This window comes from Amblyomma americanum, chromosome 4 (genome assembly GCF_052857255.1).
Source record: "Amblyomma americanum isolate KBUSLIRL-KWMA chromosome 4, ASM5285725v1, whole genome shotgun sequence".
Lineage (NCBI taxonomy): Eukaryota > Metazoa > Arthropoda > Arachnida > Ixodida > Ixodidae > Amblyomma > Amblyomma americanum.
The window spans coordinates 9,458,402-9,485,974 of NC_135500.1; the positions used below are offsets into that span (position 1 = coordinate 9,458,402).

The following is a 27,573-nucleotide window of genomic DNA, read 5'->3' on the forward strand; positions in this document are numbered from 1 at the left end:
GCACGTGGCCGCTCGAGTCACGGAGGTCACCTTATATAAAATGCGCACAGAAAGCCTGGCGCGCGGTCGGTTGTAATTAAACCTTACGTAGAAGCGAAAAGCCCATTTCGCAATCAGAAATGTTCGTGAGGAAAAGTGCTGATACGCAGTTTTTCTTTGCAGATCTTCTACATTTTATTTCTGGCTGTGCTGAGCATCGACGTTCTATGGCCTTCGTGCGGAAATAACAGGCTCGACGCGGTCTGCGTGGCGTGGATTTTCCTAATCGGCGCGGAAATCATTGACCGCGCCTACCGCTTGCATCTCGTAAGTTGTTCGCTACCGTAAACCGTATTCTCTCCAGCAGTAATTGCTCTCATTTTCTTTTTCAGACCAATGCGAATGTACCGCTCTTTTCCAAGTGTGTAGAGGCCTTTCTGATAACATTCTTCGGTGTTGCCTACATGTCTTCGAGACTGTTTGGACTCGGCCCCTTAAAAGACCCCTACAGCGGAAAAGTGCTTGTATGTGTAGCACTTCTTTACTTCTATTACCTCCAGACGCTGGTGTATTTGCCAATATCACCGCAGATTGGACCGCTTCTGTATACGATAAAGCTCATGGTAAGCTTTTTGTCGCTTTCGGGTGCCCCAAATATTTAGGCTTAATTTTTTATGGCGAGCTGTCCTCTTCTCAGAAAGTAAAGAAATGGGTGTCCTCCAGGCCTAAAAGCTGAGAACAGCGGACAGACTCTGTATACACCGACATCGTCCCTGTTCTCAGATACCTGAGGAAAACTAACAACCCGTCAGCACCAGATGCGACGAAGGTTCGCCCTTGCTGTGGCAACGCTCTCAGGCGCAGACCAACGGGGTTCGAAGCTAATGCAGAGAACCCCTTGCAAAATCGTAGTCAAATTCAAGGCCGCTGCATCAGTCACAGAATACATTTGTAATTTCTACTTGTGACGGCAAAACAATAAAACGCGCAGATAAATCCGTGCCGTCGCTAAGGAGACACGCATCTTTCGCAACATTGTGCAAAATGCAGCATGTGTCACCGAGCGGCAGGAGATTCGGCACAGAAAAAATTTTTTCACTGCAGAAAGTGCGAACCAAGGTTCGGGAACTAAAGATTCAAGCCAGGATCAGGGATATTAAGGAATCGAAGGTTTCGGAGGCTTTTGACATAAGAGAGAGAAGAAAAGGTTGTGTTAGCCATATATCTGTGATTCTTTTGAAGACCTAGATGTGGTATCTTGTTCCGTTTCAGTGATTGTGTGCGGTATTGCTTTCTGCGCATACCTTGCTTTTCGTTACATTTGCTGGTTTCTCAGTGAATAAGGTCAGATGAAGCTAGCGCTTGTCCTCCGTAGTTCTTCCGTTATGTATGCTTTTTGTAGGCGCTGTTTCTTGTCTCAACTGTGCACCATCTAGCCCACGTTGAAGTTGTTTCATTTCATTTCATTTATTTTTTCCCTTAAAGGCTCGAAGGCATTACATAAGGGGGGAGCAAAATCAAGGTCGAAAGAGAAAGAATAAATTGACAGAAGAGAACAATAACAAAACAAAAAAAGAGTATGTAACAGTTAAATGATCTTGTCACGCGTATACAATGCAAAGTAAAATTCACGGGTTTGAAACACGAGAAATATATATATATATATATATATATATATATATATATATATATATATATATATATATATATATATCGGTTCACTATATTTTTATCTGGTTTTAATTGAGGGTTTCATATATATTATATATATATATATATATATATATATATATATATATATATATATATATATATATATATATATATATATATATATATATTGTAATGGGACCGACAGGCGCAGCGCAGCGAAGAAGCGGACGAGTTCAAGCGGGACAACGAAGAAGCAGACGAAGTGCAGCTGGGTTTTTCGAACGACGCCTGTGAGTGTGCCCGTCGTGTCGCCGGTCAACCATGACCAACCGACCTGTGCTTCAAATAAACGCCTTGACACTTGGTGGAGGTGCCTCGGTTCCCGTCCCGGTCCTCATCCTGGGACTTCGAAGTGGAACGCTCCTCGTCTCCGCCACCATGCCGGAAGGTCCGAGTGAACCATCGCAGCCCATCCCTGCCACCGTACTCTGTCACGGGGTGCAGCGCCAGCGTGACCCTTCTCCATTTAGTGGCACCGATGACCAAGACGTCGACGATTGGCTGGCCTCCTATGAGCGCATCAGCACTTACAATCGGTGGGACGATTCCGTGAAACTTAGCAACGTCCTCTTCTACCTAACGGACGTTGCCAACCTATGGTTTCGCAACCATGAGGCCGATCTTCCCACCTGGTCGTCCTTTAAAACGAGCTTCGCCGACGTTTTCGGCCGCCCCGCCGTCCGGAAGCTTCGCGCCGAGCAACGTCTTCGTGCTCGATCTCAGCTCCCTTCCGAGACGTTCACAAGCTACATCGAGGACATCGTTGACCTGTGCAAGCGTGTCAATCCCTCCATGTCCGAAGGGGATAAAGTCAACCACATACTTAAAGGCATAGCCGATGACGCTTTCCAGATGCTGCTGGCGAAGAACCCCACCTCCGTCGCTACCGTCATCCAGCTGTGCCAAAGCTTCGACGAACTCCGAAAGCAACGCGCATCTACGCGGCAGTCCGGCGCGCCTGCGGGGGGTCTTGCTGGCTTGGCCCTTGGTGGCTCGTCTGCTGAGCAGTCCCTGTTCATGCAGCAGGTTAAAGACTTCATCCGCGAAGAGATCGCTCGCCAGCTTTCTCTGCTGCATCACATTCCCGACCCCGTCTGCCCTCCGCACGACCTGGCGCCATCTCTCACTCCCACTATCCGTCGTGCTATTCAGGAGCAGGTCGCTGCAGTTCTGCCATCCAGTCCCCAACCTCCTCCTGTGGCAGCGCCGCTCACCTATGCTGAAGCAGTCACCGGTACACGGCGCTCGCCCACCTCTGCCGCCTACCCTAGCAGCCTGGCCTTTTATGCTCCACCGCCGTCTATACCCCCGCCACAGGTCCCGGTTCGTCGACCCCGCCGAAACCCTACGAACCCCTGGCGTACCGAGGACAATCGACCGATATGCTATTCCTGCGGTCTTCCGGGCCATGTCGCACGCTTTTGCCGTCAGCGATCTCCTCGTTCTGGCGATTTCATGCGCAATTTCCGCTACGATTCCGGGCCGCCCTTGCCTAATGTCTCTTCTGCCTCCTCTACACATCGCTCCCAGTACCCTACTCGCCGCTCGCCTTCCCCTTGTCGACGTTCCATTTCTCCGATGCTTCGCCGCCCGGACCCTCTCCCAGAGGAAAACTGACTGCCGCAGTTCAGGAGGCAAGAACTGCGTGTTTTGCCAACTTTTTAAGTCCTCCGTGTTCTCCTGCTAACGTGATTGAGGTGTCTGTTGAAGGCGTCCCCGTTCTTGCGCTCGTCGACACGGGTGCTGCAGTGTCAGTAATTAGTGATGCTCTTCGCCGCAAACTTCATAAGGTGACAACGCCGCTGTCTGACTTTTCACTACGTACGGCCACCTCTCAGCGCATCCACCCCATCGCAGCCTGCACGGTCCGCGTTTCTATCAACGACGTCGCCTATACCATCGAGTTTGTTGTGCTGACCGCCTGCTCTCACGATGTCATCCTCGGCTGCGATTTCCTCTCGACCCACCGTGCGGTGATTGATTGTGCCCGTGCGGAACTTGAGCTTTCTCCCCTGTGTGATGTTTCGTTGTGTGACCTACCTGTGCGCTCCGCTAAGCTTCTTGTAGCTGCCGACACCGACATACCTCCCTCCTCTTCAGCCCTCGTTCCGCTCCTCCCCGACTCTTTCCTCAGCGGCCCTGTTCTTTTCAAACCTACCGCAGCAGCCACTCGCCATCAGCGCCTCCTCATTCTATTCGCCGTTGTCTCGATTTCCGATGGCCCCTGCGCCATCTATGTCACCAACCCATTTTCTTGCCCGTCGTTTGTTCTTCGCGGCGAATGCCTCGGCTCTATTGAAGAACTGGACCCTGCTCTTGCTTCCGAGTTCTCCGATACCCGTGCCTGTTCCCCAGTTACTGCCTTAGCCTGTTGTGCGACAGCGCCCGATCCGATTTCCGTCGACGTCTTTCGTCGTAACATCGCTCCCGACCTTCCGTCCGCTTACCGTGACCAAATCTTGGAACTTCTCTGCCGCTTCCGCAACTCTTTCGACCTTTCCCAGCCCTCCTTGGGGCGCGCATTGGCCGTCTCTTACACAATTGACACTGGTACCCACGCTCCCTTGCGTCAGCGACCGTACCGAGTCTCGCCGAGCGAGCGCCACGTCATCCGTGACAATGTTGACGACATGCTTCGGCGCGGCATAATAAAGCCTTCTCACAGCCCTTGGGCCTCTCCTGTTGTCTTGGTGACGAAAAAAGATGGCTCCATCAGGTTCTGTGTGGACTACCGCCGTCTTAACAAGATCACACGCAAGGATGTTTATCCTCTACCCCGAATCGACGACGCACTGGATTGCTTGCAGGGAGCGGAGTATTTTTCATCCCTCGACTTACGCTCCGGCTACTGGCAGGTCCCGATTTCAGCGAACGACCGTAAACCGCTTTCGTCACCCCAGACGGCTTGTATGAGTTCAATGTCATGCCATTCGGCCTCTGCAATGCTCCAGCCACATTCGAAAGGATGATGGACACTATTCTCAGTGGCCCCAAATGGGAAACTTGTCTGTGTTACCTAGATGACATTGTCGTTTTTTCCAAAGATTTTCCTTCCCATCTGCACCGCCTTCAGCGCGTACTCACTAGCCTTACTGACGCCGGCCTCCAACTAAACTTGAAAAAATGTTACTTCGGTGCAACGCAGCTCACAATATTAGGCCATGTCATCTCCAAAGACGGCGTTCTTCCTGACCCTGCCAAACTTCGCGCCGTCGCTGACTTCCCCAAACCAACCACCTTAAAAGAACTTCGCAGTTTTATAGGCTTATGCTCATATTTTCGCCGCTTCATCCGAAATGTTGCCAGTATCATCGCCCCTTTAACGCAGCTTCTTGCCGGCAGCCCGAACCTTTCGTCTTGGTCCCCCGCCTGCGATACCGCGTTCAGCACTTTACGTCGCCTGCTGGTCTCTCCCCCCATTCTTCGCCATTTTGATCACGCCTGTCCGACAGAAGTTCACACTGACGCGAGCGGTGTGGGCTTGGGCGCAGTTCTTGCCCAGCGAAAGCCTGGGTATCCGGAATACGTCGTCGCTTACGCCAGCCGCGCCCTCACCAAGGCGGAATCAAACTATTCTGTCACAGAAAAAGAATGTCCCGCCATCATTTGGGCAATTGTCATGTTCCGCCCTTACATTTACGGCCGGCCCTTCTATGTCGTCACAGACCACCACGCCCTATGCTGGCTATCCTCCCTCAATGATCCTTCTGGCCGACTCGCCCGCTGGGCTTTACGTCTCCAGGAGTTTAATATACACGTCATTTATCGCTCCGGCCGCAAGCACTCGGACGCCGACGCCCTTTCTCGTTCACCACTCCCATGCGAGTCAACCTCTCCCCTCGTCTGTGCCTACGAATTCTCTTCGTTCAACATCCCTGATATGCTCTCCGAACAACTGAAGGATCCTTGGATCACCTCGCTGCTAAACTTCCTGAACACTCCCTCGCCGCATCATTCGACCCGGACCCTTCGCCGCCAAGCCCACCACAGCGCCGTTCGTGATGGCCTCTTATACCGCCGTAATTACCTCCCCGACGGCCGGAAGTGGCTGTTGGTCATCCCTCGACACCTCCGTGCTACAATCTGTGCCTCTTTTCACGCCGCTCCACAATGCGGCCACGCCGGTGTACTGAAAACATATGCTCGCCTTCGTCAGCGATTCTACTGGCGAGGTATGTACCGCTACGTACGTCAGAACATTCGGTCATGCACCGCCTGCCAACGTCGCAAGAAACCTCCCCACTCCGCCGCCGCTCCTTTGCAGCCTTTACCTTGCCCTGGCCGTCCCTTTGACTGCGTCGGCATTGATCTTTATGGCCCGCTTCCAACTACTTCGGCTAATAATCGGTGGATCATCGTTGCCGTTGACCATCTCACCCGTTACGTCGAAACGTCGGCTCTCAAATCTGCTACCGCAAACGATGTCGCTCACTTCATTCTACACAGTCTTGTTCTTCGTCACGGCGCCCCGAAAGAACTTCTAAGTGACCGCGGCCGTGTTTTTCTCTCGGACGCCGTCGAGGCACTGCTCAAGCAATGCCAAATCGTTCATCGCTACACCAGCGCCTATCACCCCCAGACCAACGGCATGACTGAGCGGTTCAACCGCACTCTGAGTGACATGCTCGCCATGTACGTTGACACCGCCCACTCCAACTGGGATCAAGTGCTCCCGTTCGTCACGTACGCGTATAACACAGCTACTGAGACAACGGGGTTTTCTCCTTTCTTCCGCTTATATGGCCGGGAGCCTACATCCACCATGGACACCATCCTTCCTTATCACCCTGACCCTTCCGAGACCACCTTACTCTCCGAAGCTCACATGTATGCCGAAGAATGCCGGCAACTTGCCCGCTCTTTCACCACACAGCAACAATGGGATCAGAAGCACCGTCGGGAATCCCCGGGCCGTCCAGTGTCATACTTATCTGGCGCCCTCGTTTGGCTCTGGGTGCCTTCCTCCACTCCCGGCCTCGCCACGAAACTACTGTCTCGCTTTCACGGACCTTACCGGGTTGTCCACCAAACTTCTCCGGTGACTTATATCGTTGAGCCGCTCGTTCCCTCTTCGAACCACCGTCGCCGGGGGCGCGAAACTGTGCACGTTGAGCGCCTCAAGCCTTACTATGGCCCGCCCATCCTCTCCTCTCCGTAAGTCGCCAGGATGGCTCCTTTTTCGGAGGGAGAGTAATTGTAATGGGACCGACAGGCGCAGCGCAGCGAAGAAGCGGACGAGTTCAAGCGGGACAACGAAGAAGCAGACGAAGTGCAGCTGGGTTTTTCGAACGACGCCTGTGAGTGTGCCCGTCGTGTCGCGGTCAACCAAGACCAACCGACCTGTGCTTCAAATAAACGCCTTGACAATATATATATATATATATATATATATATATATATATATATATATATATATATATATATATATATATATATATATATATATATATATATATATATATATATGAAACCCTCAATTAAAACCAGATAAAAATATAGTGAAAAGGCGTCACACAGAAAAAAAGTAAAAATAAGTAAAAATAGTCAGCTGTTCAAAGTGCCGAATTGAATATGGCAGGAACCTTTTGCCCTCATGAAAAATAGTCGTTTAGTTTATCCTGGAATGATTTGCAGTTAGTGCATGATGCGATGGAATTTGGCAGGCCATTCCATAGAGCTATCGCGCCCGGAAAAAAATGACGACTTTAGAGATAAGGTGCGACATTTGATGCGTGCAATGCTATGGTCATGGCTTAGGCGGCTACACGTCCTGTGCGGGGGTTGCAGCTTTTCGTGTCTCGTGCGTGGGTGATAGTAGAAATGATGAAGACAGAGGCGAGATATAATGCGGCGTGACTCGAGTGATGGGATGTCCAGGGAGTCTTTCAGCGCGGTGATACTGGTTTTCCTTGAATAGCAAGATGATATAAATCGGACGGCGCGATTCTGTATGGCTTCAAGGTCAGCGGCGAGGTACGCTTGTGATGGGTGCCAAATGGATGAGGCATATTCTAGTTTTGGGCGAATGAATGTTATATATGCTAGTTTTTTTATGTTGGCGGATGCAGCATTCAAGTTACGGCGCAGGTATCCGAGTGTGAGAGAGGCTGCAGCGCAGATGTTTTGAACGTGAGTTACCCATGATAGCGATGGCGTTAGATGGAGGCCAAGATATCTGTAGGATAATGCGGGATCAATGGAAAATGAGCCAATACTGTATTGATGCAGATTCACGGTGCGTTTTCTGGTGAACGACATGGATTTGCGTTTGTTAATGTTTAAGGAGAGGAGGGATTTATCGTACCAAGAGGAAAGAGTGTCAAGATTGGACTGAAGCAAAGATGAATCGTTGGTTGCCCTAATCACTCTGTATATGTCGCAATTATCGGCAAAAAGCCGTAATTCTGATTTTATATTGCAAGGGAGGTCATTAATGCGAATTCGGAATAGTAGTGGTGACAGGCCGGCGCCCTGAGGGACTCCCGATGTCCCATTGGAAAGAGGAGACTTTCCCATTGGAAAGAGGAGAGTGGCTATCATTTGTAGAAGTGAACTGCTTGCGCCCTGAAAGAAAATTTTCGATCCAACGGATTAGGTTGACGGGTATTCCTAGTGATGAAAGTTTTTTTTTTATTTTTATTTACAGAAGACTGCTGGCTTTATTGCAAAGCCTTAAGCAGGAGTGGGTGTAAAATACACTTTGACAAAAAGAAAACCTCCCTGAGGTACACGAAACTCAGCACGCAATACCGAAAAAATTAACGACGAAAAGAAACAACATTATACAATATTAGACGACGCCTGGCGTCAAAATGAGCACTGGGGAAAAAAAAAAGGAAAATGTTGAATGCTGCAAAATTGTTACGAATTCCTAAGCGACTCCGTAAATGACTCCACAGTAGAAGCCTCTACAATATTCGCTTTGAGGACATTCCATTCCCGCACAGTAAGGGGGAAGAAAGAATTCTTGTATGTTTCAGTGCGGCATGAGTATTCCTTAAATGTAAATGATTGTGCGGGACCCGATCAAATGCTTTGGAGTAATCGAGGAATATAGCATCTATTTGGAGGTTGGCATCCATGGATTCGAGCCAATCGTGTATGAACTCAGCAAGCTGGGTTTCACAAGAAAGGTGTTTCCTAAAACCATGCTGGTGCAAATAACAAAAGTCGTTAGATTCAAGATGTGTCATTAGGTTCGTGGATATAATGTGCTCGAGTAATTTTGATGGCACACTGGTTAGAGAAATAGGACGGTAGTTGGAGGCTAATTTGCGGTCACCGGATTTCAAGACTGGGATGATTTGTGCAATTTTCCAATCATCCGGAACTTCCTCGGATTGTAAAGACTGAGTAAAGATTAATTGTATCTGAGCCGAAGTCGTTGATTTGTTTTTAGTAGTTTACTATTGATATGATCACAGCCTGCTGACGAAGACAGTTTTAGAGTAGCAATAAGGTTGCTGATACCGTTGGTATCAACCTGGATCATAGGCTTCGCCACTGATGAGGATTCTGGTGAAGTTATGGCGGTAGAGTTGCTTACAGAAGAAAACACCGAGACGAAATAGCTGTTCAAAATGCTGGCACACTGATCTGGTTCGACTGATTCTCCATCAGTTCCCATAAGCGCTTTTTGGTTCGGGCGAGACCTAGGGGATAGAATGCGTCAGAATTTGTTGGGGTTCGACTGTAGGATTCTATGTAGATCGATGGAAAAGAATTTATTTTTTTTGCAGCAGCTAAGCTTTCAATGTACGTTTTTATACATTGATAATATCGGTCCCATGTAATAGGGGAGTTAGATTTCTTTGCTGATCGATAGAGGCGCTTTTTCCTGTTTAGGAGGCGTTTCAGGCTTACGGTAAACCACTCATTGCTATGATCGGACCTACTATTTATTTTTAGAGTGTATTTGTTTCTGAGGTTTATCATTGCTGTTTTGTACAATTCCCAGTTATGATTAACTGTTCTTGATATATAAGACTCACAGAAATGTTCATAAAACCGTGTAAGTTCCGCGTTGATGGCATCGAAGTTCGCTTTATTGTAATTGAAGATTATCTTTTCAGCGGTTGATCTAACTTTCAGCAGTAGTGATATGAAAATGTATAGAAGTGCATGGTCACTGAGTCCAGGAAGAGCCGTTACACCTTTAATGTCTTCAGGACTGCTCGTCAGCAAGAGATCAAGGGTGTTATTTCCTCTCGTCGGAAGTGTTATGGCTTGATGGAGACTGAAATCAAGGGTTAGATCGAGGAATTGCTTGGGCTCACTGGTCTGCGATTTACCAGGTACGCTAAGTAGACGCCAGTTAATATGGGGGCAATTAAAATCGCGAAATAGAAAAATTGGTGATTTGGGAAAGTTATCCCTGATATACGATAAACTACGGTAGAGTGAGTTGATGAAAGATGGCCCATAATTGGGTGGCCGGTAACAATTGCCAATTATAGCTTTCACAGTTGAGGTATGAACACAAACCCATGATAATTCGAGTACGTCGTCGTGGTGCACTAAGGATGATGATAATGTATTTCTTACAGCTATTAGAACACCGCCCCCTCTACGGTTGCTGCGATCGCGACGATACGTGGTGAAGTTATAAGATTAGCTGGAAATACTTCGTTATCGAGGATATCTTCAGTTAACCAGGTTTCAGTTAGAATGATAATGTGCGCGTCAATGTCGTCGATGAAGCTAAGCTGGTCACGCTTTGGAATTGTGCTCCTTATGTTGATAAATGCGATATGGATGTCGAGGTAAGATGGAGGACGTCTGCTGTGAATATGATTCGTTGCGCGTGATTCACTACCATCAGCGTTGAGAACACGTGCCGTACATTCCATCACCGTGTCAGTAGTGGGGTTGTACGTAAAGCACGTTTTTCCAACATGCAGCTTATCAAGTCGCAGTTTGAAGGCACATTTTTGGGGGCTGATGAACTGCAGAAGTTTGGAACGAGCAAGGCGAGTTTCAGGGGCAAAGTCTTGTCTGATTGCGTAGACGGTGTCTTTCAGTTTGGGCCCACACGGCAATGTTTTCTTTAGTTTTAAAATGAGCTAATTTAATAATGATTGGGCGCTGTTTATCCGTACAGTATTTTCCTAGTCGATGCGCACGTTCTATACTACCTGTGTCTAGTTCCACACCGAGCTCAGTAGAGCAAAGGGCTCCTACCTGTTTTTAAGACTCTTCCCAACTTTCTTTCTCGCAGTCCTTAAGGCCAAAGAAAAGTAAGTTGTTTCTTCGCATACGATTGCTTGCGTCAATATTGGCGGCCTGAAGGACTGCAAGCTAACGTTTTATTTCGTTAGTTTTTTCTATTTTCGAATCTGCTAGTTCCTTTTTATGATCAAATTGTAACAAAGAAATGCGGTTGTTTAGTTCAGATATTAGCTTTTCGTGGTTGTCTTGCGTAGCCTTAAGTTCTTTTAGCTCATTTGACATGCTGACCTGTGTGTCCTCAAGGCGTTTGAGGGCTTCTAGAACGGATGAATTATCAAATAATGTCGGTGGTCCTGGGTTGAGATCCACGTCGCCTGATAGGTATAAAACCAGTTGGGATAACAGGTGGGATAATATACAGTCACAACAAATTTGCACAGCGCTACGCCACTTGATCACATAGGGGCAGGACACCGCTACAAGGCAGCGGTTGCTACTTTTGCATTCAATGGAATTGTTCAGGTAACCAACCTGTAACGTCAGCAGCGGGTTGAGCATGGTGCAGCGTGCGGTGTCGTGCCCCAGGTGATCTGCGGAGGGTCGCGGTATATATACTGCGTGGGCGGGTCCGGTGATTCATGACGTCGATGAAGGAATGGGTTGCCAGGCGAGCAGCGGTATGTGGGCTAGGTTTGGAGCGTCGTTGGGTACCGTGCCGAGCACACGGTCATTGACTGCGCACTCCGCACCGTGAACGGTTGACGGGACTTGAGGGAAGGGGCATTCAGCAGCAGACAGCCAGAACAGCAGAACCTGTAACGTCAGCAGCAGGTTGAGCATGGTGCAGCGTGCGGTGTCGTGCCCGCCAATGCATTTGTGCTTAAGCCATGAGCAATCTCAGCAAGGGACACATCTAGGGAAGGATTGGGCAGCAACCGCTCTTCGCTGTAGTTTTAGCTGCAGTGCACCTGCAGTTATCAAATAATAATGAAGAAGAGAAAGCTTAAGAAGGAATAAAATGCTTAGAACGTTATCTTTAGTACCTGGTGATGCAAACGAAAAACATTTAAAACTGGCCAATAATTAAAGGTTTTATGAAAGTCGGCTAGCTTCTGGAACCATCATATGCTGGGCAAAGCTGTCGAGGCTCCCAACTAGTCACATAAAAACCTCAGCCTTCTTCTCAGGAATGAGAGAGCGCCATAAGTCTGGTTTAAAAATGTGCTTGTTGTAATAAAAGTACTGTAATTTACTAAATCTACAATTTCTTGAAAACACCTGCTCTCTTTAAAAATTCAGGATCTTTGAAATGTGAACAAGTGCCATGTTCACCCGAGAGCACAGTTGAATGGAATGGTATGTAAATTATAAAAGAAATGGAGGACGCTTAAGCCTCGCCTTTAAGAGTGGAACGCTACAGCTTGTTGCAGCACTACCAGGGAGAACACGGAGCGCCATCACCCGTTCGGCGCGACGCTTTGCCCGTTAAATAAATCGTTCTGGTACGTGCGGTGAAACGGACGCGCGGAGCGGAAAACCACGTAGATGCGCTGCCAGGCGCCTTGCCGACACGCGCGGGACTCAAGTTGCAGTCGCCGAGCAAGGGGGGGGGGGGGGGGGGGGGGCATCTGCAGCTTGCAGGCGTTGGTGAGTGGCGACACCACAGGTTCCCGTGCATCCGCAGGGACATTCCCGCAAGGGGATTATGGTGAACGGTGCATCACCACGGACCCGAGCACCCGCGCCTAGCCGTGCGTGGCATCGCCGTGTCCGGGGAAAAGGGAACCCCTGGTGGTTGAGCCGATGCCGAGCGTTTGGACCTTTAAGGCCTCTCTGCGGAGGCAACAAACCACTTTGGCCCCAGCTTCCTGTAGACGGCACCTCCGGGCTGACCCGACCGGAGCAAATCGGCAGTCGCCTTTTCCTGCCCCTCCGTTAATCTTTCACTTTCCTATCTCTTTCTCACAACTCTCCTGTCTTCTCTCTTAATTGCTTTTTTCCTTCTTCCTGGCGGTGAGGGTTAACCCTGTGTGACCAACTACCCTTAGTTTTGTCATATTTGGTAATAGTTGAGGTGTACAGTTGGCGTGGGCAGGACTTGCTTGCAAGTTCCTGTCCCGTCCCCTCGTTGGGCTCCATGGTGAGCGGCTGGCATCATGACCGCACATGAAACACACTTTATGGCTCCACTTCCCTCACAAAATGATCACGCTCTAATAGGAGTGCGGACTGATGACGTAACTTCCCAATTCTTCCCAAAAACAAAAGAACATTTCCCTAGGTGTCATGTTGTACATAGTGAAGATGCAGAGCAAACAGCCAGAACAAGGTCTCCGTTCATTGTTTCTAAATCTCTTACTGACGTCCTAGGCATCGGCTACAAGAAGACGAAACTAGCGGGGGGACCTCCTTCTCCAAATCCGAGACAAAGCGCAATTCTCAAAACTCCCTATCTTAGAGTCCTTTGGAGACATCCGTGTATCCGTATAACTACCATCCGATCACTGAACACAGTCAAAGGAGCAATTATCTGAGCATGAGTTCCTGAACCACTCTGAAGGAGAGGTGTTAGAGGGTCTGAAAGACCAGAATGTCATCGCAGTCCATCGTATCAAAATCCGAAAAGACGACAAGGAAATCCCCGAAAAACACATAGTCCTGACCTTTGCCTACAGCCAACTTCCCGAAACCATAGAAGTAGGATATCTTAAAATAAATATAAGGCCATGCATTCAAAATCCGCGACGATGCTTCAAATTTCAAAGATTTGGCCGTGGCTCATAGACCTTTCGCGGCCGCCAAACATGAGCCAAATGTTCGCCAAACTATCATGAATCTGTGGAGTGCAACGTTGCACCACTGTGCGCGAACTGCGAAGGGTATCACTCCGCGTACTCGAGGTTGTGCCCGGCCTGGAAGAAAGAGAGGGAAATAATTACAATAAGAACAAAGAAAAACATAACATACCAAGAAGCACGAAAACGACTCCCATCAGCCTTCCAGTTCACAGTAAAAACAAATTTCGACGATATGGTGCACAGGGGCGGCACAGCACACCTAGCCTCAGCCACTGCCCAGGCAAAGCCTGAGGCAGGGCCACCCCTGCCCCCGGCAGACGCCGCGAAAGCTACCTTCCCAGCTGTGAAAAAGCGCCCGCAAGGCTGCCCCGAGTCGGGAGAGGCCCCCAAACCGCACACCCGCTGGTACACCGCAGGTGTCCCGGGCCTCTAGTGAGGCGATGGACATAACACAGATATCGCCTCCACTGGAGCAGAGGCACAGCTCCCTTGAGCGAAAAAGTAAAGAGAATACCCCAGTATTGACACTCACAAAAAGTAAAGAGAAAAATTAAAGAGAATACCCCAGTATTGACACTCACAAAAAACCGGTATCCTAAGTTATTTAACTACACTCGTCAAACGTGGCAATCCTTACACAGTGGAGCTGCCGAGGACTAATAATTAACTACGGTGACATAAAGGAGCTTTTAAACACGCTAGAAATTCTTTCCGTATATGTTGTTGCCGAGTATATAGGCTACTGTGAAACTGTGTAAGGGTAAAATCGCATATCACAGGAAAATTGTACCATGGAGGCAATGGATCTCGTCTGTGTGCAATGCTAGGTAATGTATCTAGTATGGCGAGATTGTGGTACATCTTATCCAAACGCAAGAGTAGTAGCCTGGTAGTGTGTGGTTTGTTGTTAAGGCGTGTTCTCGATGAGCGCTTTGTAACTATTTCATAACAGATATGTTTTGGTAGGGAACGAATTTTTAGAATGCATGAGCATGTAAGCATGCTTCTTCTATATGTAAGGACGGTTCGTTAGTTTCAACATAAAGACTGTTTATGGGTGACGTCCTGTATGCGCCAGTGGAAAGACGAAAACCCAAAATATGCACTGGATCTAGTCGTTTCAAGTAGGACGCGTTACTGAACCATACACTATGCAACCATAGTCTAAGCAGGATCGTAGCACAGAGCGATAAATTTGTAGAAGGCATACCCGATCGAGACCCCAGTCTTCGCGTGAAAGGACTTTCAGTATGTTGAAAGTCTGTGACGCTTTATCAGCCCGTTTATGTGAGGCAGGAAAGTAAGTTTTTTTGCCGAAAGTTGCGCCTAGGAATTTGTGTTCATTTTTTACAGGTAGTTCAGTATTGTTTAGGTTCAATGTGGGATCTGCTTGTAGGCTCCGTTTTAGAGAGAAAAGTAAGGCCACTGATTTCTGTGAAGAAAAACGGAAGCTATTTCTGTCGGCCCATGTTGCGTTTTTTTATTGTTAACTGTATTTGTCTTTCGCATGTAGATGTATTGGAGGATGTACATGCTATCTGAAGATCGTCAACATAGACAGAATGCATAATGCATAATAATAACTTTCCTAATAGAATCCATTTCAACAACGAACAGTGTTGGGCTTAAAATACATCCTTGCGGTACTCCAGTCTCTTGAATAAAATTTTTTGAAACAACTGAGCCTAGGCGTACCGGAATCGAGCGGCTAGACAAGAAGTCTTTTATGCAGTTCAACATCCTGCCACCGATGCCAAGCTCGGCAAGGTCTTGAAGTATCCCGAACCTCCATTTTGTGTCATAGGTTTTTTTCTAATAGTCTGCAAGACAGTGTTGTTTGTGCACAAAAGCTTCTCTAACAGTATTTTCTAGACGAACTAAGTGATCTGTAGTTGGGCATCCCTTTTTAAAACCACACTGGTTGATATCAAGAAGTTCACAAGCTTGAAGGACAAAAGTTACTCTTATATTGAGGACACTTTCAAAAGATTTGGCGAGGCCACTGGTAAGGGCTATGGGCCTGTAACTTCTGGGGGAGGTTGGTTCTTTCCCGGATTTAAGAAACTGTACAATATGAGCTTTTTTCCAGGCTTCAGGTATTTTCCCTGATATCCAAACTGTGTTAAAGAATCTTAAAGTGCTTCTACAGCAGGCTAAGAAAGATTGGGAAGCATTTCATAAGGTATTTAGTCGGGTCCTGGAGCAGTTTTTTTTCGGCAGACAGTACTCTATTTATTTCTTGCAGAGTAATCAAATTGTTGCATTGTTCTTTTCCACATCCACTTATAAGAAGCCTTTGATTTTCGGTTATATTTGTGTTTTTAAATGAATGCGTATTTTGTGATGAACTGGAAACTACAGCGAAGTGTTCACCCAAAATTTGTGCTTGTTCTCTTATGGTTGTTTCTGTGCCAAGTGTTGTCAGAAGAGGAACTGTGAACGGCAAGAAGTTGCCGTTTAATACCTGTGCTACACGGGCACGTTCGATTGACATCTGAGTCGAATGACATTCGGACTCGACGGACTTCCGCGGCCCTACACGACGCTTTCCAAACGCATTTGAAAATTCCTCAGCTCGTTTTAAGTGTACGATAACGACGGCGGCGGTGGTCACACTAGTGCGACAACGACAAGGTCAACAGCAGCATATATGATTGTAGTGGGACAAGTTTTTGAGGCCAACGACACCGACGAATCCGAACGGCGGACGGTCAGCCTTCATGTCCTCGGCAGGCCGGCCGCTGAGGGAAAACACGCTGATGAGGCGACGGTGTGAATATATTCGCCCTTCTACCTTATCAATATCGTTGACAAGCGAAACTAACGGGTATATTTCACATGTGCACACTCGAACAACACTCACCAGCTATAAGCGCTTGCCAATTTAATTTTAATCGATGGCGACTCCCTTCCCTTCCGCGGCGACTAGGCCTAGTGAGTCCGCAGGTTTACACCTGTGAATTTGGCGGTTGCGAAGAGCGAATTCACAAGTTTAAGCGAATGCAAATGATAAACGAGTGTAGTTTTGACAACAGTGACCAGAAATCAATTATTGCTCACATCGCAGGGCGCGCATACGATGAACGGGAAGCGCCGGTGTGACCCAGGCCGCCGAGCAGTACGGTCAGGAGCAGTCATCGCCGTTGCTATTTTGTGGACAACAAGTCATGCCTTTTCAATTACCGCCAACGGTCCCCAATCATACTTCTGAATAAAGCAGTTTAAAATAAACTACTGATCGTGTCGGAGGAAGTCGGGACAATTAGCGACAAGCGCCGGTCGTAGGCGATGTCAGCAGCCCGGCTGTCAAGTGTTTCTCAGGCGAGCGATAGTATCGGCGCTTCCTCCCAGATTGTCGCACTGCGTTAACAAGCACGGGTGAAACCGGTACACATGATATGAGCTTATTTAATAGAACTAAAGCGCGCAATGCGTTTTATGTCATGAAAACGAGTGCTAGCTGGTCGTAGGCAGCGATGTAAACAACAGTATGAGTGCAGCCGTCCTCATCGGCGCACTGCTGTAGAAATTTCATACCCATGCGGTAAATGTTCATTGGTGTACTATTACCTTCAAGCACTTACGTAGACAGAACACGAACTATTTTCTAAGCAAAGAGCAGGAAAAAGCGAGCAGTGGGTATCGATGGATGGAAAAACTTTATTTTCGTCAGAGAGCATGTGTGGACGATTCCGTGTCAGATGGCCATCAACCCATGGCTGACGGCGACCTGGGTGGCCCACTCCACGGCCCTGGTCTGGACGACCGGGTCTGAGCTGGCCAACACGGCCTCCCACTGCTCGAGGGAAGGATCACGCATAATGTCCGCCGGTGGCGGTGCTATGCTACAGCTCCATAATATGTGGTCATAGGTTGCCAATTCGTGGCACCATTTGCACTCCGGCTGAATGTCCGGGTAGATTTTGCTCAATACGTATGGGTTGAAGAAACATCTAGTCTGCAATCGTCGCCAGACGCATTCCTGCGCCTTCACCATTTGCTTGTCCGGGGGTGGGTAAATCCTCCGCTCAAGTCTGAAATGATTAGTAATGTCATGAAAGGATACCAGCCCATCTCTCGTGGACCTTCCCGGGACGTCCAGCTCACCTACTCGGCTGACGAAACCTCGAGCATTCATGTGAGCCGTCTCGTTCCCAGGGTTCCCAGAGTGTGCAGGTACCCAGACAATTTCCGTCTCCGTAATCCCTCGCTCCGTGGCCCGATTCAGCAACCGCGCCGCTGTGACAGATATTCTGCCCCTCGCCAAATTTCGGATGGCTGTTTTTGAATCGCTGAAGATCAGGTCAGCATTACTACTAGTCATAGCTAGTGCTATCGCCGCTTCCTCAGCAGTTTCTGGGGAGCGGGTTTTGACTGATCCAGAGGCGATCAAGCGTCCTCGCCCGTCCACCACCGCAATTGCAAATGCATCCTTGTCCTTATACTCGGCGACATCTACATAGACTGCCCCGTTGTACTTCCCGTACTTAGCATGTAAAGCTTTGGCTCTTGCCTTCCTGCGGTCCTTCACTTCACTTCACTTTATTACCTTAAAGACCCCACTTTGGGGGTGTTACATAAGGGGTGGGAGTACAAATATGGGTTGAATATGGTTGCTTACATGATATTTATGAAATGCATATTTAAATTGTTCACAAAACTTGATTGGCAGGTGATGGTATCAACGTCGTGGGGAAGGCCATTCCAGTCTTTAGCAGTGCGAAGAAAAAAGGATGTGGAGAAAGTGACGGTGCGGGGGCGTTGGCATGACACTTGCAGTGGATGGCCGGTGCGATGAGATATGCGAGCGGGCGGTGTGATGTAGGGTGGTTGTCCGAGGGAACTGTAAAAAAACTTATGAAACAGACTAAGAGAAGCAATGCGACGACGATGGGCAAGAGTTGATAAACCTGATTGTCGTTTAAGTGACGATACACTGATGTCGTATGAATAGGCAGAATGAATGAACCTCGTGGCGCGATTTTGGACAGATTCTAGTGAACTGATGAGATATGCTTGTTGCGGGCTCCAGATAGCAGATGCGTATTCTAGTTTTGGTCGAATGAGTGATTGGTAGGCGAGAAGTTTAATACTTTGAGGGGCGTGCCGTAGGTGACGTTTCAAAAAACCCAATGACCGGTTAGCTGATGCGACGATGTTCGTTACATGAGAGCGCCAGGAGAGATCCTGGCACAAGGTGACACCTAGGTACTTGTATGAGTATACAGATTCTAGTGGAACGTTAGCAACGGAGTAAGAGAAAATATGGGGGTTACGCCGGCGGTGAAAAGATACGAGTTTACATTTATTAGGATTAAGCGACATTAGCCAGTCATCGCACCAGGCATGCACTGTGTCAATGTCGTTTTGCAGCTGTGATTGGTCAAAGGTGTTGGAGATCGTGTGGTAAATAACGCAGTCGTCTGCAAACAGACGAACATTGCAAACCAGGTTTGAGGGTAAGTCGTTTATGTAGATTAAGAATAGGAGGGGAGCAAGTACAGAACCTTGGGGTACGCCTGATGTTACTGGAAGAGGGTTGGAACTCTGGCTATTAACGAGAACAAACTGGGAGCGCTTAGAAAGGAATTCTTCGATCCACAATAAGACGTTAGGATGCAGTTTTAGCATGGTTAGTTTTAGCATATTTAGTTTTAGCGTATTGCTTTAATTTTGCCGCACGGAAAAGGCGCTTCTTTTTATTGTCGAGTCTTTTTATCGTTTTGGTATACCATGGTTTCTGGCGGTCCGAGTGGAAGCTTATTTTGGGGATGTATCTATCGGTTAGTTCGCTAACCTTTTTCTTAAAACGGGACCAATTGTCATTTACTGAATTATCGTGAAAAGATGCTTCAAATGTTGTGAGATATTGGTTTAATTCAAGACTAAAGGCTTCATAGTTTCCTTTGTCGTAGAGGCGAATAGTTTTGTTTTGATTCTGGCGTCGTGATGGGTGGAACTCAAATGTGGCGTGGATTACTTTATGGTCGCTGATTTCGCGTAGATAAGTGATAGATGAGAGGGCTTCCGGGTGGGTAGTCAGGATTAGATCTAGGATGTTAGCACCGCGGGTCGGTTCAGATAATACTTGAGTTAAGTTAAAGTTTAGGCAGACCTCGATAAAATCATTCGCTTCCCTGTTGCCGACAGCTGTCTGTGTCTGCCAGTTGATTTCTGGAAAATTGAAGTCTCCAAAAAGAATGATATGCGCTTTTGGGTATTTCCTCGTTAATTGGCTGATCACGTCGTTAAGAATTCGAGAGAAATCGGAGTTGGTATTTGGCGCTCTATAACAAACGCCCAGCAGTACGGTTTGGGGCGCAGCGCGACAAAGTAGCCATACTATCTCAAGGTCTGATGGAATATTAATAACTGTACACGAGAACTGATTGCTAACTGCGATGAAAACGCCTCCACCTCGAGCGGATGTGCGATCTTTGCGAAGAAGGTTAAAATTCGGTAAGTCAGCAAGAACTTCAGTATCGGTGATGCCATTAGTGAGCCATGTTTCGGTAAGTATCAGCAAGTTACTAGCAGATGAACACACAAGATTGGAGATGATTTCACGTTTCGGAAGAAAACTACGTATGTTTGTGAAAATCGCCGAAAAGGAAAGATTAGGCTGGGGGGTGGTAGGTACATGAGCGGCTGGGGGCTGGCGGCGCAGCAACCGCTATGGTATCTCTTTTACAGATTGCGATGGTTCGTCGAAGATATATCGTCGGGAACCGATGAACAGGGTTTTGTATCGCAAAGAAAAACGGTTAGTCTTGCTTTTGGCAAATGTAACTAGATGTTTGCGCACATTGCGAACGCGGCGTGAAAAATCTTCACCGACGGAGTAGTCAGTGTTCTTGAATTTGCGGCCATTAGCTAGAATTTCGTCCTTCGTTTTGAAAAGTGCGAATTTGGCAATTAACGGACGGCAGCGATCAGGTTCGTGGCGCCCAAGACGGTGAGTGCGGTCTATTGTTTTGGGGTCGAGGGTGATGTCCAAAAATTCGGAGCAATGGCGAATTAGTAGCTTTTCAGAGTCGGCCCACGTTTCAGATGGGTCAGGGTCCGGAATGTTGTAGAATATGAGGTTGTTTCTTCGTGATTGGTTTTCTGCTTCGTCTATGCGATCCTCGAGATCACAGAGCTGGCGAGTTGCCTGGGTGGTGTGAGTGCTTAGGCCTTCTATCTCTGTGCGTAGTGACTGTATGGTTTGATAATGACCTTCAAGAGCGCTGATGCGCCTGCTTAGATCAGAAATAAGGTTGTCTGTTGTTAGTAACTGGTTTTTGATGTCTGTAACTTCCGCGATTAATGTCGACTGACCGGCGGACAATTTTTTAAGTTCCGTAACTACAGTTTCGAGTGAGGCAGGGCCGGGGTTAGTCTCTATGTCGCCGGACAACAAAAGCAAGGAAATAATGACATCAGAACACTCAGTGACAATGGCAAGGCAGCATTGCGGGCTCGGCAGCTGTATCAAAAAGTAATCACTAGATTTCTTAGCGTAAAGACAACATGGCTTACTAACCTGCATGGCGAAGCAGAACGGGTTAAGCGACCGCATCGTGGCACAGCCACCGAGCCCACAAAGCGACGCCGGTGGCCGAAGCTGCTTAAAAGCTGGAGCGGGAGAGGATGTTGATGGCGATGGTGTTTCCAACTGTCTGTCGAGGGTGCAGTGCACTGGTGAGGTCAGCGCACGATCGGGCGAAGCGGTGATGGCGCAAGGCTGGCACATATCGGTTCGGTTGAGAGCGGGCGTCCATTCCGGCGAGATGTCCGGTGGACAGGCAGCAAGAGGGGCGGGGAAAAGCGTGGTAATCCAGAGGGGAGCGATCACCTGCATGGCGAGGCAGAACGGGGTAAGCGACCGCATCGTGGCACAGCCACCGAGCCCACAAAGTGACGCCGGTGGCCGAAGCTGCTTAAAAGCTGGAGCGGGAGAGGATGTTGATGGCGATGGTGTTTCCAACTGTCTGTCGAGGGTGCAGTGCACTGGTGAGGTCAGCGCACGATCGGGCGAAGCGGTGATGGCGCAAGGCTGGCACATATCGGTTCGGTTGAGAGCGGGCGTCCATTCCGGCGAGATGTCCGGTGGACAGGCAGCAAGAGGAGCGGGGAAAAGCGTGGTAATCCAGAGGGGAGCGATCACCTGCATGGCGAGGCAGAACGGGGTAAGCGACCGCATCGTGGCACAGCCACCGAGCCCACCGAGCCCATGATGTATTGGATGCATGTTCTTGGGCAAAGGTTTTATGTACAAGCCCTTGTGCATTTCCCGCCTCATCTGAATTTTCGTGTCACCGGCTGGAACGTCAACTCCAATGCCGATCCTTTCCAATATGTCCCTTCCTGCTTTTGTTTTTGAAAGCCTACCGAGCTGCATCACCAAGTGCGCCTCCCGTAGTTCTTCTAGGGTGTTATGCACCCCTAATCCCAGCAGCCTTTCGGTAGACGCATTTTGAGGCAACCCAAGGGCCGCTTTATACGCCTGCCTAATCATAGCCTCCACCTTTCCTTTTTCCGCCGCGTCCAACTTCAAATAAGGCGTCGCATACACTATTCTACTGAGCACAAATGCCTGCACTAGCTTACACAAGTCTTTTTCCTTAACACCTCTCTTACGATTGGCGATTCTCCTCATTAGCCGCACGGTAGCATTGACCGTATTTTTAAGCCTTTGCAAGGACTCGCTATTCTTCCTGTTAGTCTGCAGATACATACCCAGGATCCTGATCGTTTGGACCTCAGCGACCGGTACTCCCCCCCCTTTCACCTCTAAAGGTGGTGGCGGCGTATAGTGCCTCGGATGTATCCCTCTTGGTTTATCCCTCAGAACAAAAAGCTCGGACTTGGGCTGAGAGCACGAGAGTCCTGCTTCCCCTGCTAGCTCCTCCACAATATCCACCGCCTGTTGTAGAGTTTCTTCCAACTGTGCGTCACTGCCTCTTGTTACCCATAGAATAATGTCATCCGCATAAAATGTATGTTTAAGTCCCGATATTCCTTGCAGCCTGGGTGGTATCTTGACCAAGGCGAGATTAAATAAGAAGGGCGATAATACCGACCCTTGCGGTGTCCCCCTGCCCCCCAATGGGAAGGGATCCGATTTCATTTCTCCGACTACAATCTCCGCAGTCCTACCCTCCAGAAACGATCTGATGTACCGGAAGGTTCTACCCCCCGGTCCTATGTCTGATAGGTTTCTCAATATTGCCTCATGGGTAACATTGTCAAAGGCCTTAGTGAGGTCGAGCCCCAAGATAGCCTTGGTGCCCGTGCCGTACCCAGGATCAACCACGTCTTTTTTGAGCTGTAACATGACGTCCTGCGTCGATAAATTAGCCCTGAAGCCAACCATTGTTTCAGGTATCAACTCATTGTCCTCTACATAACCCTGAAGCCTGTTCAAGACCACATGCTCCATCAATTTGGCCAAGCACGACGTTAGCGAGATGGGACGCAGATTCTCAATGCAGAGCTTCTTCCCTGGTTTAGGAATAAATGTAATCCTAGCATGTTTCCACTCTGGCGGAATCTCCCCGGCCGCCCAATATTTATTCATCAAATTCGTGAGTGCCCCCACTGACTTGAAATCCAGGTTCCGCAGCATTTTATTAGTAACCCCGTCCGGACCCGCTGCTGACGTGGTACGAAGCTGGCCCATTGCAAACTCCACTTCCGCCACCGTAAAGTCTGCATCCAATTCAAGGTTTTCCTCTCCCGAGTAATCCGGCAAGCAACCGCCCGCCTCTCTGTTTATGTAACGACTTCGGAGTTCATGTATGAATTCCCCAATCGTGCCTTGATACCGATGCACTAGCCTAGCCATTTGCCCCTTTTGCGCAGATTTGGTTGCGGCCGGGTCTAAAAGGTGCCTCAACAACTGCCATGTTTTTTTGCATCCGAATTGCCCATTCATCCGGCCACAAATCTGCCCCCACTGTTGACACTGCAACTCCAATGTGTAGGCTTCGATTTGTCGTTCTAGCTTGGCCATTTTCCTACGGAGGACACCATTATGCCTTTGTTTCCTCCACCTCCGAAGGAGACTCGCATGTGCTTCCCACATGTGTAACAATCTAGAGTCAGCCGTAAAGCCCTCCCCCTCCGTCGGAACCTCTTCTGTGGTACTCTTCACGGCCTGCTTGAGCGTGTCAATCCAGGCTCCTAAGTCCTCGATTTCCCCGTTCACTATGTCATTCCTGTATTGCCGAAATCGGTCCCAGTCCGTCACTCGAGTTCCTTTCACCGTGTCTTTGTGCTTAGCAGCACTAAATATCGTGGAAAGGATATAGTGATCACTTCCCAGTGGCTGTGCCGTGTCTACCCACTGTGCATCCCTGATACCATTCACAAATGTGAGGTCTGGAGAGGTGTCTATTCTTACGCTGTTGCCTATCCTGGTATGATCTAGCGGGTTGTTTAAGATCGTCCATCGCAGGTCCTGGGCAACCTGCCAAAGCTTATTTCCCTTCGGGCTGGCTCGGATGTAGCCCCAATCCGGATGAGGCGCATTGAAATCTCCCACCACGATGAGTTGAGACCTAGCCGCTAGCCGTTGCGTCTTTATCAGAAGGTCTGGCAGGCCCACCCCCTTATCTTTTGGAGAAGAGTATGCATTAAGAACAAATAGACTCTTATCGTCCTTTCTTTTGGGCAAAATCTCCAGCAGGACGTAGTCCTCCCTGCTGCTATCTATGGTATGCTGAATCACTGTGGTGTTGCGATGGACTAACACGGCCGTGAAGACGCTCAATACGCCCCCTCGATCAATCTCTGGTGGTGTAAATGTCTTAAATCCTGGTAATTTCACCGAGCCGCTAGCCTCCTGCAAAGCTATAATGTCCGGCTTACTATCCAGATTTTGTATGTGCAACTGCAGGTTCCCCCGCTTGCGACGGAAGCCCCTGCAGTTCCACTGCCAAACCTCAATTTGCTGGCGAGGGGCCATGGTGAAGCCCTAGGTTCACTAACATCGGTTCTTGGCCGACTACGGGAGGCAATCTAACCTCTAGCATAGCATTTAGCTGTTTAAACATGTCAATTACCTGGGTCTGGAAACCCCGCATGTCATTGGTGAAGGCGTCAAGACGCTCCTCAATGTTGCCTAGTCTAGCTTCTATCCTGTCGACCCGGCGATCCAGCCTATCCTGTCTTTCTTCCAGTTTTCTTACTCTCTCCGCAAGGGTAAGCATGTCTCTCTTAAGACAAGTGACTGTAAATACTGGCTGCGGCATGTCCGCCGCCGAAGTTTCTGCTACACTCTTTGCACGAGCTCCCTCATCTGCCGGAGGTGGCCTTTTGACCGTCCCCCGATTCTCCACTTTCTCCACTTCCATAGCTGTGTTATCGTCCACGCGAGAAGCGTTCGCCTGCGCCGCTTGCTGTGGGGCTTGGGCCAACGGCGTCTGTACCCTGTCTACTCTGCCGGTTTTAAGCGCGCGTTCCATCTCTGCTATCCTAGCTTCCATCTTTTTGATAGTTTCGGCTTGCTGCAGCACCTGCCTTTCTAGCTCCTTCTCTCGAGCAGTCTCATTTTGGGAGCCCGCGTTGGGCCAGCTCACCTTTTTCCTCGTGGCACTTGGGCTTCTTCGATGACCGGAACCTTGCCTTCCTCCTTTGCCAGGCTCGGGTCCGGGCAGTGGCGGGAAGGAAGCTGACCGGTCCCTGCTCTTGCTATCGCCTCTCGCACCGCTAGATGACCGCTTCCTGGGCCTCGAACGCCGCTCCTCCTTGCCCGTTTGGCTCTTGTCCTCGTTGCTCTGCTGCAGACCCGTCGGCTGCTGACGGGCTAGGCGAAACTTGCAGTTCCGACTTCCCGTGCTGTGCGCCCCATGACGCACGATGCAGTCCGGCGTGCAGGTCAGCGACTCTCCCTCCGGTGGTGCAGGATGTTCTTTCCCGCAGCGGCGACACAAATTAGTCTTCGGACGATAGCAAACGTCCGCCCGATGTCCCACTCGTCTGCAGTTATAGCAGGTCTCGACTAACTCTCTATATGGGATCACAGCGTACAGACAGTTCCAATAGATGACTTGCCGGGGAACGCGCTTCCCCCCGAACGTGATCTGAATCGCCTTTGACTTGCCCAAAGGTCTGGCATCCAAAATTTCCATGTCTTCATTCCTCTTCAAGAATCCTGCGCGAATTTCTGCCAGTGGGCATCCGTTGTACGCATTGTAAATTACTCCGCGCACAGAATTCTCCGGCGCCGCCACGTACGCCGAAACCGCAAGGTCACGACCGCCCAGCTTGAGCGTCTTGACATTCGCATATGCCCCACTACGATTCATACACGGCGTGCTCACCATTCATCGTGTTGTTTCTCTCATTGACCCGCACCAGGTCTTCTTCCACCGCAGTCGCGTTCGTCAGCTTCGCTGCCGCTCTCAGGGCATATCCGAGCTCCCTCGGCGTCACTATGCTCAAGTCCCAATTCTTGGGCCGGCACACAACCTTGAAATCCTTGGCTGGCATCTGAAGAAACGGTCCCCGTTTCTTCCACACCGGCGCTTTCCCCCGCTTGACTTGGGCTGCTCCGTGCGTCTGGCGCCCGTCGCTGCCCGCCTGTTTCTCGGTAGGCCTACTCTCGGTGTGGTCCCCGTACACAGTCTTCTTGAAGCGATCTTGCGCCTTCAAAACCCAGGCCCATTCTCCCGCCTCGAATTCTTCGGGCGTTATAGATTCTCCCTCAACGGAGTACTCCATCATCTTTAGCCTCGCAAAGGCCCACTACCACAAGGCACGGCCCTGGAGCCCGGCGCCGTAGGCGTCGGCTCGGCCTATAGATTAGGCCTAATTTTGCCGCACCGTGGTCGAGTACAAATCGTGAAGAAAACCGCTAAAAGGGGGAACACTTGCCAAAATATGGTGTCCACAGGTACAGGGAAACTTCCTGCAGACGATTCCACAAAAAGCAAGACCAAGGCACAGCGCGTTCCACCGAAAAACGGTCTCAAGGCGAGAGCTCATGCGGAACACGTCCGCTCAGCGTCCGCTCAGCGTCTCTCTCCCTTGTCCCAGCAGCGGGTATCGAAATGAGCAGCCACAGAGCAGAAATCAATCGCGCGGCTGTGGGCGGTGCGAAGCGATGGCGGCGGCAACGCCTATTGGCCGGTTCGTGCTGTGTTCGCGTTTCGAAGGCATTCCAAAATCTGGAATGTCTCCGCGGAGCTCCGTCGACTCGAATGGCATCTGAACCGAATGCCGCCGAAAAATTTCGTGTAGCAGCGTAAGTTCGGCAGTGGAGCCGAATGACATTAGGTTGGAAGGCATTCGAAGCGCCCGTGTAGCACGGGTATAATTTTCGAACCTGCTCCCACATTTTTTAGATGTTATTTGACTGTTTATAGATGATGCATAACTCGGCCAGGAGGCTTTCTCGGAACTGCGACGGATGTACCGAGCTTTAGTTCTTGCCTTTTTAAACTTTACGAGATTCTCATGTGTCGGATACCTGCGAAATTTACCCCAAGCTCTATTTGGTTCTTTTTTTGCTGCCTTGCAGTCTTTCGTCCACCACACTTTGTGGTTTTGTCGCACCACTCCGGAAGACTGCGGAATAGCCAATTCTGCCGCAGTTACGATACAATTGGTGACTTTTCGTTTATCTCGTCGATGCTGAGATTTTATGAGTCTATATTTTGTAAAGTGGCTTTTGCTCTAAAAAGTTGCCAGTCTGCTAGATGCAGGTTCCAGCTTCACGGTTTTGTTGATATTATTTTCGGTGGAGATGCTAAAGTGATCATCAGTATAGGGAGGTGATCGCTACCACAAGGGTTGTCAGTGATATTCCATTTAAAATCGTTAAATCAGAAATTGAACAAAAAGACCAATCTAAACAGGTCCTTTTCCCCGAGGTAGGGGAGCAAAATGTGGCCTTTTCAGTATTTAAAAGACAAAAAAATTGTGAGGA

At 49.1% G+C, this 27,573-nt stretch overlaps 2 protein-coding genes across 2 annotated transcripts in view; one reads left to right on the forward strand and one right to left on the reverse strand.

Moving 5' to 3' along the window:
- Positions 1-377: 377 nt before the first annotated feature.
- Positions 378-27,573, forward strand: part of LOC144127734 (protein ced-11-like) — a 105,755-nt gene continuing 78,559 nt past the window's right edge. Inside the window, exon 1 of the mRNA XM_077660635.1 lies at positions 378-602. Within this exon, the coding sequence (XP_077516761.1) occupies positions 444-602 (159 nt within the window). The 5' untranslated portion in view covers positions 378-443. The remainder of the gene's footprint in view (positions 603-27,573) is intronic.
- LOC144127787 (uncharacterized) lies at positions 19,768-21,512 on the reverse strand. The gene has a single exon (XM_077660695.1). The coding sequence runs from the start codon at positions 21,499-21,501 to the stop codon at positions 20,332-20,334; it is 1,170 nt and encodes a 389-aa protein (XP_077516821.1). The 5' UTR covers positions 21,502-21,512; the 3' UTR covers positions 19,768-20,331.